The sequence below is a fragment of the Lonchura striata genome, chromosome 2 (genome assembly GCF_046129695.1).
Source record: "Lonchura striata isolate bLonStr1 chromosome 2, bLonStr1.mat, whole genome shotgun sequence".
Taxonomy (NCBI): domain Eukaryota; kingdom Metazoa; phylum Chordata; class Aves; order Passeriformes; family Estrildidae; genus Lonchura; species Lonchura striata.
In genome coordinates, this window is record NC_134604.1 from 113,511,038 (window position 1) to 113,528,897 (window position 17,860).

Genomic DNA, 17,860 nt, shown 5'->3' on the forward strand with positions numbered 1-17,860 from the left:
TTGTGCTCACATCACCTGGGTTTTGCTGAGGAATTAAGAGCACGTGGAGTTTCCATGGCTCAGCTAATATGTGGCAACTTGTCAGGGAGCCACAAACGTTATCATACATCTGCTTCCTTAATTCCCTACATGAAATGGTGGCAGTGCTCTTCCATGGTTGATGAAAATAAATTCACTCATGTTTCTGAAATGGGTGAATTCAGAGGAAAATGCTGTGAGAAAATGAATGTCTGTTTTCAGGGCACAGTTTGAACAGTGAGCAGTAAATAAATTGTGGAGCAGCACACTGAACAATGAGAAGGAAATGGTATTTCAAATATCTGCTCGTTTAAAATTTTTTTTTCTTCCTTGTACCTTGAATGAAGCAGTGGTCCTGTAGAAAAATACCATTATGATCATGTTTGCAAATATTATATATAATTTTCCTTGCTGTTAAACAACAAATTGAAAAGAAAGACCACACAAAACTTTATTATGAGGCACCATGTTAAACGCTACAGGGTTCACCACCAGTGTTTGAACTTTTATTTCCTCCATGCAGACTTCAGCCACTTGAGTTATTTTCAGAAATAGCCAGAAAAATTTGGAGGCAGCAGGAGGCACCATTTTGTATGGCAAATTTCAGCCAACACTTAAATACTTGGCAAACTTGTGGGGAACTGGAAACAAGGCTCCTAAGGAGAAGCTGCAGGAATAGGTGGAGCTCCAGCTCTTGACTACACATGTCGAGCTGGTAGCCTGTGTCCTCAGCCCAGGTGCTGCTGCCTTTGATAATCTCAGTATTTTGGAAGCTTTCCTATGCAATTGGATGTGTGTAACCTGCAATATCTATTTATTGCTGCCAAGGAGAACAGTCTGCACGATTTTTCTTGTGCCCCACAGACAAGCTGTTGGTTTATTTCCTCTGCGTGCTGTTCAATCCATCACCTCTTTTCCAACCTCCCATAGATTCTGCCAACTGTGCGTGAAGATTCTGGCTTCTTCTCCTGCCACGCCATCAATTCTTACGGGGAGGATCGTGGAATAATTCAGCTCACTGTGCAAGGTAGGGAGAGGACAACACAAGGAAAAAAACGACAGCTATTGTAGGACAGGAAGTGTAGAAACCTGCTGAGGGGAGGGAGGTTCTGATCCCTAATTAAATGTGTTCTTCATTGTCAAAGAAATGAGGAGCTGTGTTAAGGTTCTCAGTCTTTCATTTTCCAGCATCACAAGATTATATAAAAATAAAAGATAAGCTTGAGTCCTTCTAGATCTGTACAAATTAATTTGATTTTTTTTCTTAAATACAGTAGTTGACAATTGCCAAAGATACTTAAAACTACTAAGGACTGTGGATATGGAGGATGAGGAAGGACAGGTTGCTCTTCCTCTAATGTGCTTCAAACCCAGGTCTGAAATAAAGCAAAAGTGATCTCACTTCATCTCTAGAGAAATGTTAAACCTACTGTGGAACTTAAAGCAAAATATTTCAAGTTTAATCAATCCAAATAAATTGTGAGCAGTCTGCACAATCCAAATTCTAGGAATTCATGTTGCCTGGGGCTGGGGTTCCTCTCCCACAGGGCACAAACAGGAAATCCTGGCGAGGTGACAATATTTGAGATGCAGGGCACAGGCAGGACTCAGCCACTGGCCACTGCTCCATGTGGTGCTGGTTCCTGCTGTGCCTCTCTGAGCCTGCACACAACAAATGCCTACAACTTGCAGGTTTCTCTCTCCCTGCCCTTGATTCCAAGTAGCAGCAGATTCCAGAGAATGCCTAAGGCAGCCCTGTTGAAAAATTCAAGTGGAGGCTGGGGACAGGTTCCCAATTCCACCATTGCTCATCTAAGCTGCCATGACAATTTAAAGGGACAATAGAATGGGTCTAGGTGCTGGTTATTTACAGCGTACTTTAGAGGCAGAAAGAGCTTTTAGAATGATTCAATCAAATTATTCTGTTATTAAAAGAATCTTCTAAACACACTCAAAGATAAAAAAATTTTACTCTCCCCACCAAATTTAGCATTTTTGAGTTTAGTACTCATATTTCTACATCACTTTTTTGAGTAAAATCACTGAAAGCAGTATGAGATAGTAGTATCAGTGATCAGAGAAATGTGCTGCTCAAGGTAAAACATCTTTCCTGGGATGAAAGTCCAAGCTGGAGTGATTTTAAGGAAAAGCAACCAAGAAGGTTAAAGAGGAACCAGTATTCACAATGATACCAGGGACACCAAGCTGAAAAGTGCTGATACTTCCAGCAGGTGACTTACAGGATCAGGGTCCCCATGAGTGCCCAGAGAAATGCCAGGAAGGCTGAGCCAGTGCCACGCTGGTTGCTGTGCCCCTGCTAGGAGGATGGGCTGTGTTGTGAGCAGAGCTCTGTGTGTGTGTTTGCCCAGAACCCCCTGACCCCCCTGAGATAGAGATCCGGGAGGTGAGAGCTCGGAGCATCGCCCTCAGGTGGACCATGGGCTTCGACGGCAACAGCCCCATCACCGGCTACGACATCGAGTGCAAGAACAAGTCAGGTAAGGAACAACCTCAGCAGTCCCCGTTGCTGCTCATGCCCCACCAAGTTGGTGCTGTAAAGCGTAATTCAGAAATTGAAACTGCCTGACGGAATTTTTTATCGTGGTTTGTTTAATCTTCCACAGGAAGATTTCTTTTCATTTGTTGTCCTTTTTGTTTGTTTTGTGGTAAAGACACTGAGTTTAGCAATTGCTGCTTTTCCCTTTTTGCCGCTTCATGCTGTAGTTACTGAGGCAAAAATTTTGTGATGTTTTCATTAGTAGAAAAAATATTTTCAGGAGTTCTGAATCATCAGTCATCATTTCAGCTGTGTCTTTGTAAATTAAATAAATAATGTACAGGAGAGATTGATAATGTACCTGAAAGATGAGGAGTGGAAATTCTCCACTTTAGCTGAAGTCAGGAACTGAAGGTTTGGAGATGTGGATTGGGCAAGGATGCCTTCAAGGGATATGCAGACCTAAAAGTTTCTATGCTCTGTTTTCTTCTTGTTTATTTTCCTTTCTTTCCAACCACCCACCTGCTTCAGAAAAGCTTTTGAAAGTGATTCTTGCCTGATCGACTCCTAGCTCACACTAAAACATGTCTTGTATTTCTCAAATACAAGAATAAACATCTAAGAATTATGTAACTCAGCACAGTTCCATTTAGGATGACTGAGGTGCTTCCATTCTATTGAAGCAGTGACAAGAAGGGATTTCAGAGCTCTAAAACATCCTTGTTAGATTTAATTTTATGTTTTCAAGTGATAATGCAGAATGCAGGCAAAGATTAAGTGGGGGTCACCATGAACTTGCATTGAAAAATTATTTCTCTCTAATATGGAATGATAAATCAAGAGCAAGACAGCAAAAGAACCATCATCAGGTTGGATGGAAATATCAGGACAGAATATATTGGTAAATGTTAAAAAATTAAAGAAAGGAAAATAAGTGGGCAGCAGAATTGGTGTCCAAAATATTTCTTTGTATGTATCTGAAGACAAATCCTGGACGTCATGTCCTAACAAGAGCAGATTATCTTCTTCTTCCTGCTGCAAACAACAGAAATATCATTTTTTAGAGTCAGAGGCTGAATATTTGGAGAAATCAGGATCAGATGTTTGAATGCTTGCATACAAATATTGTCATTAATTAAATCACTGAGAAGATAAAATACCAAAGATGGTTAATGGAGAACTTGCATGGGGTAGTTGGGGGGATTTAGAACAAAGAGGAAGAATTAGGAAAACTCCTCAGTTTCCAGGTATGGAACAAAATTTAGATTATATATTCAAGGAAACCCTCCCAAGACCAAAGGGAAGCTGTAAACTGCACAACTGTGTTTTGTGAGCATTTTCCACCTCTGTTGCCTTTCCTGAGGACTCAGGAATGATTTTTGATCAGATGCACCATCGAGGCTTCTCAAGCAGGAAATCTTTCCTGTTTCAGAGAAGGTGCAGGTGACCACAAAGAATGCATGGACTGTATTTAGGAGCCCTCACATATCCCATCATAAAAATATAGAAATTAGGTTGGAAAAGACATTTAAAATCATCGAATCCAAAGTTAGCTCAGCACTGCTGATGTCTACCCGATCAGACAGAAAAGATTCACTAATTACCCCAATGGAATTAGTTACTCCATGGAAGGAGCATGGAGTTGCCTGTCCTGTAGGGTCTAGTGCCAGAGCACTGTGATTACCAGGAACTTGGCGTTTCAGGATGTTTTGATGCTTAGAGACATCACCTGTCTGTACAGACATGTACCTGTGGCACTCAGACCTGGCCCTTCATGGAGACCAGTCCTGTGCAGGCTCCAGAAGTTTCCATCGGAGGTGTGCAAAGAGAACTTTGGCTTGTGGGTCCTCATTTGTGCCTCTCTCGTCATCTTTTTGAAAACATTATGTCATTAGGGCAGTCGTAGGGACAAACTTTGAAACAGTTCTGTTTAATTGCACTTTATTGTGCTCTGATGTGAGCGGGGCATGCCCCGGATCCCTGATGATTCCGCAGAGTTGGGGATCCCCAAAATTTTTCCCGGGATCCGCGGCGGCTCCGTCCGGGCGCGGGGTTGGTGCGGTACCCGAGATCGACACAGGGTGGCAGCACGGGAGCAACTGAAACCAGGCGGTGGTGAGGGAGGGGATGACAAACACGAGTCCTCCCGTGCTCTCCTCATTTCCAGCTGGGGCAAAGCCAGCGGGAGATGAGTTCACCGCGGGGAGCCCTCGGCAGCGCCCGGCCGGCAGCAGGGAGCGAGCCCCGGCCCGGCCGCTGTGCCCTGGCGCCGCAGGGCCGAGGGGAGAGCCGCAGGAGCCGCTGCCTCGGGCCCTGCCCCGGGCCGGGGGCAGCGGCCGGGCCCCGGCCCCGCGGCAGCGCAGGAGGCTCTGGCGGTGCCGCTTCTCCAGCTCGGCCCGGTGCCCGGGCACGGCCCCGGCCTCGGGGCTGCCCCTGCCCCGCTCGGCTGCCCGCGCCCTGCCCGGCCGCCGAGGCCGCGCTCGCTGCCCCCGGGTGCCGCTGCTGCGGGCAGGGCCGAGCCCCGGGGCCCGGGCACAGCCCTGAGGGACACCCCTGCTCCCCGGGCTGCCGCGGCTCCTGGAGCCGCTGCCCACGAGCCCCCGGCACGGCCGTGCGGCCAATTCCTCGTGCCCTGGGCAGCGCAGCCCGCACGGCCAGGGCTCGGCACTGCGGGGCCGGGCTGCCGTGGGCCAGCGGGGCCAAAGCCTCGCAGGGCTCGGGGCACAGCAGGGCCCGCCAGGACACCGCTCCGGGGATGCTCCCGGCCGGCTCCTGCCCGAGCCCCCGGAACACGGGCTGGCTCTGTGCGCTCCGGCAGCCACGGCGGGACCGGCCAACAGCCGGGGACTGGGCTTTGCCCACGGCTGAACCTGCAGAGCTGCGAGCTCTGCCCTGCACGCTGTTACAGCCACGGCAGGGACCAGGCCAGGGAGGAAGGAGGAGCCTCTTTGCCTTCAGCTTCCACGGGGAAAGTTTATTCGAGGTGCAGGGAGCAGGATAACAAAGAGCCCCTCACCCTCGTTTGCAAGGGGTTTTGCTCAGATCCAAGTCAGGCGGTGGGCACAAACAGCGAAGCAACAGGGAATCCTCAGGGCAGGAGTGAGGGGATTGCATCAACACTGTGGGACCATCAGGATCAGGGGAGCAGAGGGAAAGGCACAGGGGCCAATGGGGCATCCTGGATTAGGGGATTTCCAAATGGGGGTTTCAATCAGGGGCTGGCCCAGGGGCTGAGTGGCAGGGAACATTCAGGAAAAAGGGGCAGGGCTACCTGGATAGGCAGGGAAGGGACTGGGACAAATAGAGGGGAATAACTTGAGGGACACCTTTAAAGAGAGTGTACAACTTAGGGAAAAAACAGCTTGGGGAAAATGTGGGGGGATAACAGAATGAACGATTTAACAATAAATTAATGAAATAAACATAAACCGCAACAGGTTCCTGTCTGCTCCAGTGCCGTTGGGGTGCCGGGCGTGGCCCTTTGTGACACGGCACATGGTGTCACGGCCCTTTGTGATGTGGGCCGTGATGGTGGCCAGAGACCCTTGTGACATCAGGGAGCCCCGCCCGGGCTGAGGCTCTTAAAAGGGCGCAGAGCCCTGGGGTGCCCAGTCCCAGGAGAGCCGCTCTCTGAGGAGGACGCAGCTCCCTGGCTCTGTCTGCGCCAGACGCCGACAGCGACAGCGGCTGACAGCGACAGAGAGTGACAGCAGCGAGGAGAAAGCCAACTCCACCTCCCGGTCCCACAGCACCTTGCCCATCTGGCAGGAAGCACCAGCGAGCCGTGGTCGGGGGCAGTGGGCAGCTCAGTCCTGCCACTGTCACAGACTGAGGAGGAGGAGAGGCCCTTCGCTGAGATGGATCGTGAACTTCCCCGGAGGGAAGATGTGGAAGAGAACCGCCAGAGAGGAGTTCCAGGACACCAAGAAGTGTCCTGGCGGGGAGCCTGGAGCAGCCAAGAGCTGTGCCAAGGCCGGGTACGTGTGGGAGTTTGGGAAGTTTCCCAGTACAGAGGGGGGACACACCAAGATCTCTATGAACGGGAAGAAACCATCAGAGCTCTGGAGCTGTCCCAGTGGGAGGAGGACAGTGAGATGTACCAAGAGGGGTGGGAGAGGGAAGAACGTGTGACAACCCAAGATATTTCCCAGTGGGAAATAGATGTGAGTGGGCGGCAGGAGATGGGATGGGGAGAAGACGAGAGGTGCCACGAGCTGTCCCTGCAGAGAGATCTGAGTGTACCAGAGGATTCCCAACGGGATGATGCCCAAGAGCATTCCCAGAGGGAAGGTGAGAGGTACCAAGGCCTCTCAGCATGGGGACAAGGTGTGCACTCCCACATGTCCCAGTGGGAAGACAGGAGAGAGCTGGAATTGTCCCAGGTGAGAGACAGCAGTGTCAGGGAGCTGTGCCAAGGACCAGACGCTGCAGCCCAAGAGCTGCCCCGGTGGGACGATGTGAGTGAGCGAAAGCTGTCCCAAAGGGAGGAAGATGTGAGCAGGCAGGAGCTGTCCCAATGGGGACACAACATCAGCTCTGAGATCTGGGACAGACCCTCCTGCCCAGTGAGGGACGAGGAGCCTCAGCCTTGTCCCCCAGAGGGGCCCAGCTCTGCCAGCCCCGTGGGCACAGAGGTGGCAGCAGAGGCAGCGCCTGTCCTAACCAGCCTCTCTCCTGCCCCACAGAGTCCCACGGAGCAGAACATCTACTGGGACATCCTGAGCCAGGTGCTGCAGGAGGTCCAGGCACTGAAGCAGCAGCTGACTGCCCTTCAAGAGGTGTTGGCTGGGAACAAATCCCTAGTCACAGCCAAAAATGAAGAGAGCTCAGTGCTTTCCCCACACAGCACCTCCAGCCCCTTGCCTGCCCAGCTGAGTTCCCAAGCCCCCAGGGAGCAGCAGCAGGAGGGGGCAGCATCAGCATCTGTGCGGGCAGAGCAGGAGAATGAGAACGGGACCTTGTCTGGGGAGGACACAGACTGGGATGATGACATCGATCCAGAGCTTTACCAGTGGGAAAATAAGGAACAGGCGGAGGTGTCCCACGGGGAAATGAACAACTCCCAAGAAGTGTCCCAGGGGCAAGAGTGCCCTGAGCAGGAGCTGTCCCAGGAAGAGCTTTCTGACTGGGAAGTGAGCACAGAGGAAGATCTGCCCCAGGGAGAGGTCACAAGTGAGCGCAAATGCTGCGCCTGTGAAGGATACGTATCTGATGATGACCTGTCCTTCACGGATGTCACCAGCTGCTCAGACCTCTCAGACTGGGGAGAATGCACTAAGAAGGGGATCAGTGGAGGAGAAGGAGGAGTAGAAGAAAGCAGTTGTGAAGATGAAGAAGAGTGGGATGAGCTGAGCCTCCTGGAGCTGCCCCCAGAAGACAGCACAGACCAAAACCGGAAAGTCTGTGTGTCAGAGGGGCTGGCAGTGCCCGTCCCTCGGGAGGCCGGGGCTGAGTGCCCGGCACAGGAGCCGTGCAGCCGAGGGCCGGCGCCTGCCCCGCACAGCCCCCCCAGCCCCCGGCCTGCCCGGCTGGGAGCCCCGGCCCTCCGCGGGCAGCCGGCTGCCCCCAGGAAACGTCCCTCCCGCTTCAGGCGGGCGCTGCGGGCGCTGCGGGGGCTGCTCTGCTGTTCCTGCCTCAGGCCACGCTCTGAGGAGTAAAACAGACACGGAGAAAGGTGAAGGACAGGAAGACAAAGAAGGCGAAGACAGTGAAGAAGATGAAGACAACTAGGATGAAGAATATGAAGAAGACAACAAAGAGGAAGAAGACAAAGATGAAGACTAAAAAGACAAGACAGAGAACATTTATTTAAGAATAGATAGAAGAAGTATAGTAATAAGTATTTAGAAATACTTAGAAGAAGACTACTAGGAATAGGAATAAGAATTTCAAAATACATAGAAGAAGAAGAAGAATAGGAATAAGAATTTTAAAATATGTAGAAGAAGAAGAAATAGAAGAATAGGAATAGGAATAAGAATATAAAAGTACGTAGAAGTAGCAAAGAAGAAGAAGAATAGTAAGAAAGAGTAGGAAGAAGAAGAACCATAAGAAGAATAAGAATAGAAAACTGAAGGAATAAGTAAAATTAGCAAATAATTTATTTTTATTACATATTGTATATTTCTATTTCAGTCTATGAAATAAAAAACATTAATCTACAGTATGTTGTAATTACAATATATTTTATTGTCCCCATGCTGTTCCCGTTATTGAAGAATCTGTGTTTTTTTCCCAATAAAGTCTGCAGGGCACCAGAGCAGAGTGCCCGGATCCCATGTCCTGTCTCCCCGAGGTGCCGATGGATTGTCCCAGCCCGAGCCCCGGAGCGCCCCGCGAGCAGCGCGGGCTCAGCCCCGGCGGCAGCGGGAGAGTTCCCGGCCGGGCCGGCGGGGCAGGGCTGTCGCTGCTCTCTGCAGGCAAACGGGAGGCGCAGGCTGAGCCCGGCTGGCAGAGAGCTGTGCCGGGCAGCCCTTTGCAGCAGGGCTGTGCAGCCAGCACAGCGAAGGCAGCAGAGCCCCGCTCTGCCGCTGCCCGTGGCCGGGGAGCCGGGCCGGGGCTGTTCCTGCAGCCCTGCCTGCCTCCAGCAGCCCCGGGCCGGGCGGGAGGGGTTCCCCCGCTGCAGCCCCAGCTGAGGCAGCAGCAGCAGCTCTGTGCTGCTCCTGGCACATCCCTGCGGCAGCAGCTGCACGGGGCTGGGCAGCCGCAGAGCCCAAAGCAGCGCAGCAGCAGCGCAGCAGCAGCGCAGCAGCAGCGCAGCAGCAGCGCAGCAGCAGCGCAGTTCTGGGGCTCTGCTGCTGCTGCTGCTGCTGGGCAGCCCCACAGGGCTCAGGTCATAGGAAGGGTGGCTGCAAAAAAATTTTAAGTCCCCTAACTTCAGGGTGAACATGGCACAAAGTAGGAAAAAAGGAGCAGGAACGATGGAGTGCCCGAAAAGGAAATTACTTCTAATGACAAATAAAAATAGGGACAATGCCCGGGAACCCAGGGCAGCACGGGGACAAGCTCCAAAGACCAGAAAGAAGGGAGAGGTAACAATATATAGTCTTGGGGGTGGAACGTTCTTAATACATGGAAAACAAGTAACCAGTAGGGGAGTAGAACTTGGATATTTAACAATAACTCCAAAGGCTTTTGGGAGGAGATCTCAGGCTTGCCCTGAGTTACATGAATGTTTCCCAGGGCTTGATGCTGAGGTTTGATGTGAGGGGGGTGAAATCTGGCTGACTTTGTGTTCCAGTCAGGCTGCTTTCTCCAGGGTCAGTGCTGAGCAGCTGTCACAGGAGTGTGGTGTTGGGGTTTCCATTTTTGGGAGTGCTCCAGGGAAGGGTGTTTCTCCAGGATTAATTTTACTTTTTTTCTGGGATACCTTTCAGAGAACTGCAGAATCCCTGATGGTAGAAAAAGTTTCCCAGCACATCAAGTCCAAACAGTGCCCAATGCCCATGTTGTCACCCAAATAACATGGGTGACAGCACTGAGTGCTATGTCCAGGTCTTCCTTGGCCACCTCCAGGGATGGAGACTCCACCACTATCTTAGGCAGCTTCTTCCAATGCTTAACCAACCTTTCCATGAAGAAATTCCTACTGATATCCAAGCTGACCATCCCTTGGCCCAGGTTGAGGCTGTGTCCTCTCATGCTGTCACTTGTTGCCAAGGAAAACAGGCAGTCTACACCTGGCTGCACCCTCCTGCCAGGGAGCTGTGGAGGGCAGTGAGGTCTCCCCTGGGCCTTCCCTCCCTTTTTTTTGAGCACAACCAGCTTTCTCACTGAGTGAAGATCCCTTTGGGGCAGCAACTGCCATTTTTGTGCAGTTGTTCCAGTGTCCCAAAGGTAAGAAATCATGCTCACAAAACTGAGGAATCTTTGCTGCTCTCAGCACCTCCTCAAGAGTAGCTATTTCTGTGGATTTGCTGATGACCCCAGAGCTAAGATCCCATTGTTCTCAGCAGCACTCTTGGAGCAGTTGGGAGTGCTGTCAAAGAAGGGGAGGGATCTCTGGATTTGCTTGGAGCAAAACGTGTTTTCTGGATTAACACAGCGGTGGCATGAAACAGTTTAACTTCATGCTTGCATTACCCACATTAACCCTACCATTTATTTGTCTGTTTCTGCTGATATTTCTTATCAAACAGACTCTTGGGATTCTGTCCAGAGAACAAGAGACGTTTCCCCTCAGCTAAACCAAGCCACCATCATCGACCTGCACCCGTCCTCCACCTACAACATCCGCATGTACGCCAAGAACCGCATCGGCAAGAGCGAGGCCAGCAACGAGCTCACCATCACCACTGATGAAGCGGGTATGAACTGGCTTTGCAACCTCTAAATTCTGTGGGAATGATCTCTCTCTGATGTCAGGAATCATTGCATGAAATGCAGCTTCTGTAGCTGCAGCTGTATCAAAAGGAGTACTGAGTGATTCCCGTAGAACATCGTGACTTTTGCAACTTCATTGTACAGGGCTGTAATTAAAGCTGTTCAGTGGCATCTAGTGGTCAAAGAAGACATTGTGCTCCAAATTTTCCTTGTGATGTTGGGAATAAGACACCTATATCCACCGTGAGGCAATTCAATCAGCAACGTCCTGTTTTTAGTGGTGGTGCCTCCCCTGTGGGTATTGTGGCTTTCCTAACATGTTTAGATATTAATGTAGGTAACTTATTTAATTTTTTCCCTTTTGATAATGATGATCCACATGAATCAACTCTTCATTTTAATATTCCCTCACTCAACCCAACCTTTATTTGAATATTCTCTCACTCAACCCACTCACCATTTATTTTTCTGGCCTCTATTTAAGTCTCTTGGCTATCCCTTATTAGTGTCATCCCCCTGATCTTTGTTCTGTTGCATTACAGAATCACAGAATCATTTAAGTTGGAAAATACCTCCAAGGTCATCAAGTCTGACCTTTATTTTTACCTTTAAACTTTTATTCTCCTGCATCAGCACCAGGTATACTCTGTTGGTGGCTGGAGCCACTCTCATGTACATAGAATTTCTGTCTTCCTTTACCTTATGCTAAGTCAGCACAGCTTCCTTCTTTGGGGATTTAGAGATGACAACATGGTGACAGTGTCTTGGCAGTGAAAATTCCCTTTCAGTTTCAAGATTCATGTTGATCTTGGATTTGAACACCCAGAGACTGGTTTTTAGTTCATATCCTATGAACGCAACTGTGAAATTTCCATTTAATTTCTCTGGGAATTTTCTACAATGAAAACACAGTCCTTGTCAGGGCATAGTTTTGGTTCTGAGGCACTTTCTGAGTAGGAGCAAGACACAAGGGCTCACAGTGGAAAGCAGAGTAAATTGGAGACAACATAAGTTGCATTTCTTTTATCATTCCAGCAGAAGAAAAGTGTGCAATGAACAAATTTAACAATAAATAGTTTGTTTGAAAAATACTTATTTTTTTTATCAGAAATTTTCTCTTCCTTTGTGCAAAGAAAATGTGAAATCACTAGAGACAACACACTATCCATTCTTCCAGCCAGAGCTATCTATAACCCCAAAATGCCCATCCTTCCTTGTGCAAAATAGAGGGCTGGGTCTTGGATCAGCTCTCTCGTGGCTCTCTTATTCACCTATGCTTGGAATGTTTTTTACTTGCCAGGTTTTTCCTGGCTGGTAGTTAAGTTGTCAGGATCAGCAGCTGCCCTTGGAATAAAAAAACAGCTTCCCCCTGAGCAGGGTGGAACCTTAACATCACATTTTATTCAGTTCTTTGTAACCAGGTTTCAGAATAAATGATCCTTTTGTCGCTGTCTTTTGAGGAGCTGTTTGTTGGTAAAAAAAGACCAGCAGTGTGGAGCTGTATTCAAAAGTCACTGATCTACCTAGGGAAGAACTGGAAGGGAGGAGGTCAGGCTTAGGCAGAATTTGTGATGTTTTTCTCTTGGGTTTTTATTCCAGGGGATGCACAAAGTATAGGAACATCCTTTTTTTTTGATCACTGTTTACTTCTGGTCTCTGCTTTTACAGCAGGCAATGGGGAACAGCATGGGTGCAGGGGATGAGAGAGAAGCTAATGAGAAGGGAGCAAAATAAAGGTCCAAGAAATACAAGATAAAAACCAAGCAACTTGGAAAGGGGGCACAGATTCTGTATTATGTATCGCAAAGAAATATCTCTATTAAAAAGAGACCTGTAAAAGATCTCTGTGGCAAAAGGATAGGTAAGGATGGAATGATTTCAAAGTTTGCAAACCACATCTTTCTTTCCATACAATCCCAATTAGCTCATGTGTTGGAAAATAGATGCCAGTACACACTTACAATAATGCCTGTCAGAAAAAAAAGAAGCATTATGGCCATGGCCTAATACTGAAATCAATAGAGGAAACAGGGATATCTGGGTTTTCTTTATGTCCTTGCCACACACTCTGTATGACATTAAGTATGTAAAACAAATTACTTTTATTTAACATCTCCATGTGTTGTGCTGAGAGAACTTAACTCTTCAGATTTGTGGGAAAAAAAAAAAAAGGGGGGGGTCTTTTGAGGAAAATTCAGGATTTTTGTGGGCACATTTTAAACCCTATTTTTAGGATCAAATGCTTCACTCAAATTCCACTACATTATAACATACTCCAGAGAAGTGGCATTCATTTTTGTCAACAGGAGGACAGAATCAAGGTCAGGCTTCAGAAAATTCACAGAGATCTCATTTTTGCCAGTGGACTTTTTCCTCTTCTCCTTCCTTTGTATTAATGCAAGAAGAATGGAAATAAAGTTCTTTCAAGCTTTGGAAATTTCCCATATGAAGAACAGTCAGGAATAGCAGTTAATAACTTAAACATATTATAGGCTGTGTTCTGTGTCTCTGCTTTCATCAAAGTTAAAGCAAAATGTTCTGGTTCCTTTCACCACAACTGTCATTTATTGCTGCTCCACCTCTAACAGCCCCATCTCAAACTTTTTATTGCTTTCTTTCCTTTGTCCTGCTATTAAACTTAATTTAATACCTTTCACTGAGGCCATATTCTGCATCTAGGGAATCCTCTGCAGAAGCTCGAGGTGGCTCCATCCCTCTCCTCAGAACTTTCCTTTGCAGTGATTTACCTCACTGAGCAAGCAACTTACTGCACATCTCTCTGTTCAATCCCAGCTGATCCTCATCTGCTTTGTAGCTGCCCAGCTGATGAGGAGGTTCCTTCTTTTTTCCTTCATGTTTAAAGCCTCCTGCACAGTTTTGGCACTGTGTTGATGGTCCATAAAAGTTTTCCCACGTACCTGTTTTTGTTTTTTCGTTTTTTGTTTTGTTTTTTTTTTTTTTTTTTGGTCTGGTTTCCAGGCTGGAACTCTTACTGAGGCGGGGGAGAATGTAAAGTGTGCAGGATTTTGTGTAAAATATCTGATATTGGACTGAATGTGCTCAGTTTCCATTGAACAAAGGGGATCCCACTGGAAAATCTGCAACAAGTTGAAAGCAGGATTAGGAACTCCTGGCTCACTTGCTTTAAACAGGTTCTGCTGCTTTTCTATGTGGATTAGGAGCTTCTGGCTCACCTGCTTTAAATGAATTCTGCTGCTTTTCCATCAACCCCAGGGTTGTGACTGCTTACTTCCTCTTGCCTATCTCAATATGCAGCAAAAGCACTGTGAGAGTATCTCTAGCCAAGAAAATCATAATTATTCATTTTTTTCTATGAATTTCATTTACCAGCTTGGTATGTTTTGGCACATGTTGTATTTTGCCATTGGCCAGAGAGGACACCTGAATGCAGAAGATTCCTGGCCATGCTTTTGTTTGGTGAAGTTTTTCATCTGGCACTGACTCCAACCGTTGTGACGCTGGGGTGTAACGGTGGTGACATTTTTTTGTGAAATGCTGAATTCCTTGGGCTGTAAAGGTCACTTTTGATGTATTTTCCTTCTCTTTCCAGCCCCTGATGGTCCACCTCAGGATGTGCAGCTTGAGCCTATATCTTCCCAGAGCATCAGAGTCACCTGGAAGGTAAATACTCACACATCCACAGAAAAGATAGGTTCTGTCAGTATGTGGATGCTTTCAGGGGAGTATTATAACAACTGTGCCTTTGTTATTTAGGAGAAACATTGCAAATGCCTTTGCCAACAAATCTTAAAATATTTACCACTGAAGGGAACATCTTGAAAAGAAAGCTTTCCATTGGAGAGTAAAAGTAGCAGCTGCTTGCATTTCTTTCTTCTTTCTGATTTCAGAGATAAGGCCACATGTTTAGGAAATGAGCACTCAAAAAATTTCACTGGGGTTCTGGGCAAAACTTCCCCAGAAACCATTGGAACCAATGGGATCTTCTTCCCATTGCGGTGGACTTTGGGACAGATTTTTGCTGCACAGAGAGCGAGTCTCAGTATAGTCCATGAGAATTGATGAAGAGTAATTAATATAAAAATATCATCAGCTGGTATCATTTAAAAATCTGCCACATCATGTGACTCAATTTTTCTAGGTTTTTCTCAGTATTTTGACAGTAACAGAAAGTTTTAAATGATTTGGCATGATACCAGAGGTACTTAAACCATGTTTTAAATGGTCTTTTTATATATACTGCTTGTATAGTGTGTTGATAATTCCATATATTTAAAATTCTAAAATATGTAATGTTAAGAGCTAAAGTAGCATAATAATAATGATTAATTTCTATATGAATGTTAATTACTTATGCAAATGTAGGTGATGTGGCTTTTGTCCTATTATATGTATTATTCAGAAAGTTAGGAGCAGTGAGGTTCTGCTTCTTAACCAAATAACTATGGGTGATTGGTTATTTATTGCATAATAATGAAAATATTGTAAGTTTAAGCCAGTTCCTTAAAAGGCAGGTTCAGAACCTCTTCTGCACAGGTCACAAAAAATGCAATGCTGATTCTTGGGTCTTGTCCACATCTTAAATTTATAGCAGTGTTGCTTTTCACCAAAAGTTTCCAAAACCAAAATCTGTGTGGTCACAGATCTACCTGCAGTGAAACACAACAATGAGAAGACATGAATTTAAATACAGCATGCAATCAGTAGAGCAAAGGAAGTAGTTTTTGAAGCCAGACAAGGGTGTACAGTGATTCTCAACAACTGAAATAAATTCTTAAAGGGATTTCTTCTTTTTTAAACCACTTAAGAACTGTGACTATCTGATGAAGTCAACTATAATCTTCAAGCTTCTACAGCTGAATTTGTTTTTATGGATGTGTGGGTAGGCAGATTGAAAAGCTTTGTTTGCTTTTTTGAAAGTTCACTTTGGGGGATGTTTTTAAAAGCAGCAAGAGAAGATGGGCACCACTGTCTCATTGCTGGAGTTTATAGCTGCTGTTTATGAAGTTCTGCCATTAAATTTTACAGCTGCAGATGTGAACAGGCAGCTACAGGACAAACAGAATTCCCACACCTACATTTCAATAACAGCCTAAAATATAGTTCAATTTGTACTTCAAGGATACTTCAAGTACAACTGAGTGTGTTCTGGGCTCTGGGTGTTGTCTGATATTGAAGGATATCAAATGAGGTGCTGGGGTTGTGTTCTCAAGCTCGTGTTTGAAATTTGATTTGAGAATTCTTCTCAAGAATAGTCCAATATCTAATAAAACAAGATACTCACAGAAATGAGTTATATATTGAATACATACTTCATTAGCTTTGTCTTATGAGCTGAGGGGAGAGATAGATTTTCACAATATGGAATGAGCTTATGGTGAAATTACTGGGCATGGTTAGAGCTTGAGTAGTCCTACCTTTACTGAAAGAGTTATTTCCTAAATGACAATTTGTAAGTTGATTTTCCCTATTAAGAAGTCCCAAACCAGAAGTGAGCCACTTACTTACCTTGATATATTGCAGTGTTTTCTCCAGGTCAGAGCAGTTTTGGTTCATTACTCAAAAAGGAGCTTTAAGATGGTCCCACAGACATAATCCAGTTTGGTTCCATGCTGAATCCTAACTTTTGTGTAGGTCCCTACAGTGCTGTGCAGAAGGCACTCCTTGAGTGCCTAATAAAATGCAGTTAAGAATAAAGAAATACCCCATGAAATCAATCTATGTTGTCATGGAAGCCAAAAAACAAGAAAACAACCTGACCTTGGTAGTTTTGATTTTGGAGGCATGTGGAGCTGTAGCCATGACAGGCGATGATGACATTGAACAAACAAGACTGTGGTGAAAACCATAGTTATATTTTAAAGCTGGCAAATTTTATTAAAATTGAGTGTCAATAACAGCAAAAGGAGCAGGGAATACCACATTGATTATCTTTCATCTTGTATTAAATCCCATTTCTGCAGCTTGCGTGAGCTGTAAATCTTCATTTAAAGTTTTATGTTAGCCCAGCCCACTCTTAGAAAATCCCAGTTAAGCAAAGTTGTTTTGGTCTGTGATTTGTTTAATCAAATATCTGTGTATCCACATAAGACATTGGGTTTCAGACTGAGCTAGTAAATAAAACTCACTTTTTGGTTGATTAAACTGTTGCAGAGATAATGGGAATTAAACATGAATACTCATTCAGAAAAGAGTATGAAAATATTCATTTTTAATGTAGTACTTTACATTAGGTAAATGAGCCCATTAAATTCAGACATGGGGAATATTCCATTTCCTCTTTATTCCTATTTACACACACACAAAACTATAGAATGTCATAATTTACGATAGTCATTGATACCCTGTTTTAAAATATTGAATTCTTTGAGAAAGGGCATGGACTGAAACTTACTTTTTCATAATGTTCTATAGCTACTGATAAGGTTCACAATTTTTTTCCCCAAGAACACTTGTTTTACTCAATTTTCTACCAAAAATGAGTCTATACACCAGAAGGAGTATTTATCAAATGAGTCATGTGTGCAAAAAGTCAACTCAAAATTAAGTTTTCAGAACATTTAAATTGTTGTGAAGCAAAACATTTCAATGTTTTTGTCCTGAAGCGACTTGAAGTTCGTTTTATATTGTATAATGTTTCAAAAGAGGGGGGGGAGGAAAGTAAAAAGTTAATATTTAAAGAAAATAATCCCTCGATCCCTTGATTTAAAACAATTCTGAAGAAGTTCATTACAATTTCAGTTTGTCATTTTATTCCAATTCAAAGTGAGAAAGTATAATTGTAGAATTTCCAGTGAAGAGGCTGCTGTGGCTGCTTTGTTCAAAGTGTTTGTCGGGAGGTCAATTTGTTGTCAGTCAGGATGAGCAGAGGGATGGAGCAGCTCTGCTGGCAGGAAAGGCTGGCACAGCTGGGATTGTTCACCTGCACAGGAGAAGCTTTGGGCTGAGCTCAGGGTGGCCTGGCAGGGCCTGGAGGAGCCCCAGGAAAGCTGGAGAGAGACAATTTCCAGGGATGGAGGGACAGCACACAGGGAATGGCTTCAA

The 17,860-nt window shown here is 46.0% G+C and overlaps 1 protein-coding gene across 3 annotated transcripts in view; it reads left to right on the forward strand.

The window, feature by feature from the left end:
- Positions 1 to 17,860, forward strand: part of DSCAM (DS cell adhesion molecule) — a 445,883-nt gene that overhangs the window by 337,512 nt on the left and 90,511 nt on the right. For all 3 annotated transcript variants that reach the window (XM_021527473.3, XM_077781696.1, XM_077781698.1), the window contains exons 13-16: positions 949 to 1,045; positions 2,388 to 2,516; positions 10,654 to 10,821; positions 14,409 to 14,479. In XM_021527473.3, coding sequence (XP_021383148.2) covers positions 949 to 1,045; positions 2,388 to 2,516; positions 10,654 to 10,821; positions 14,409 to 14,479 — 465 coding nt within the window. The remainder of the gene's footprint in view (positions 1 to 948; positions 1,046 to 2,387; positions 2,517 to 10,653; positions 10,822 to 14,408; positions 14,480 to 17,860) is intronic.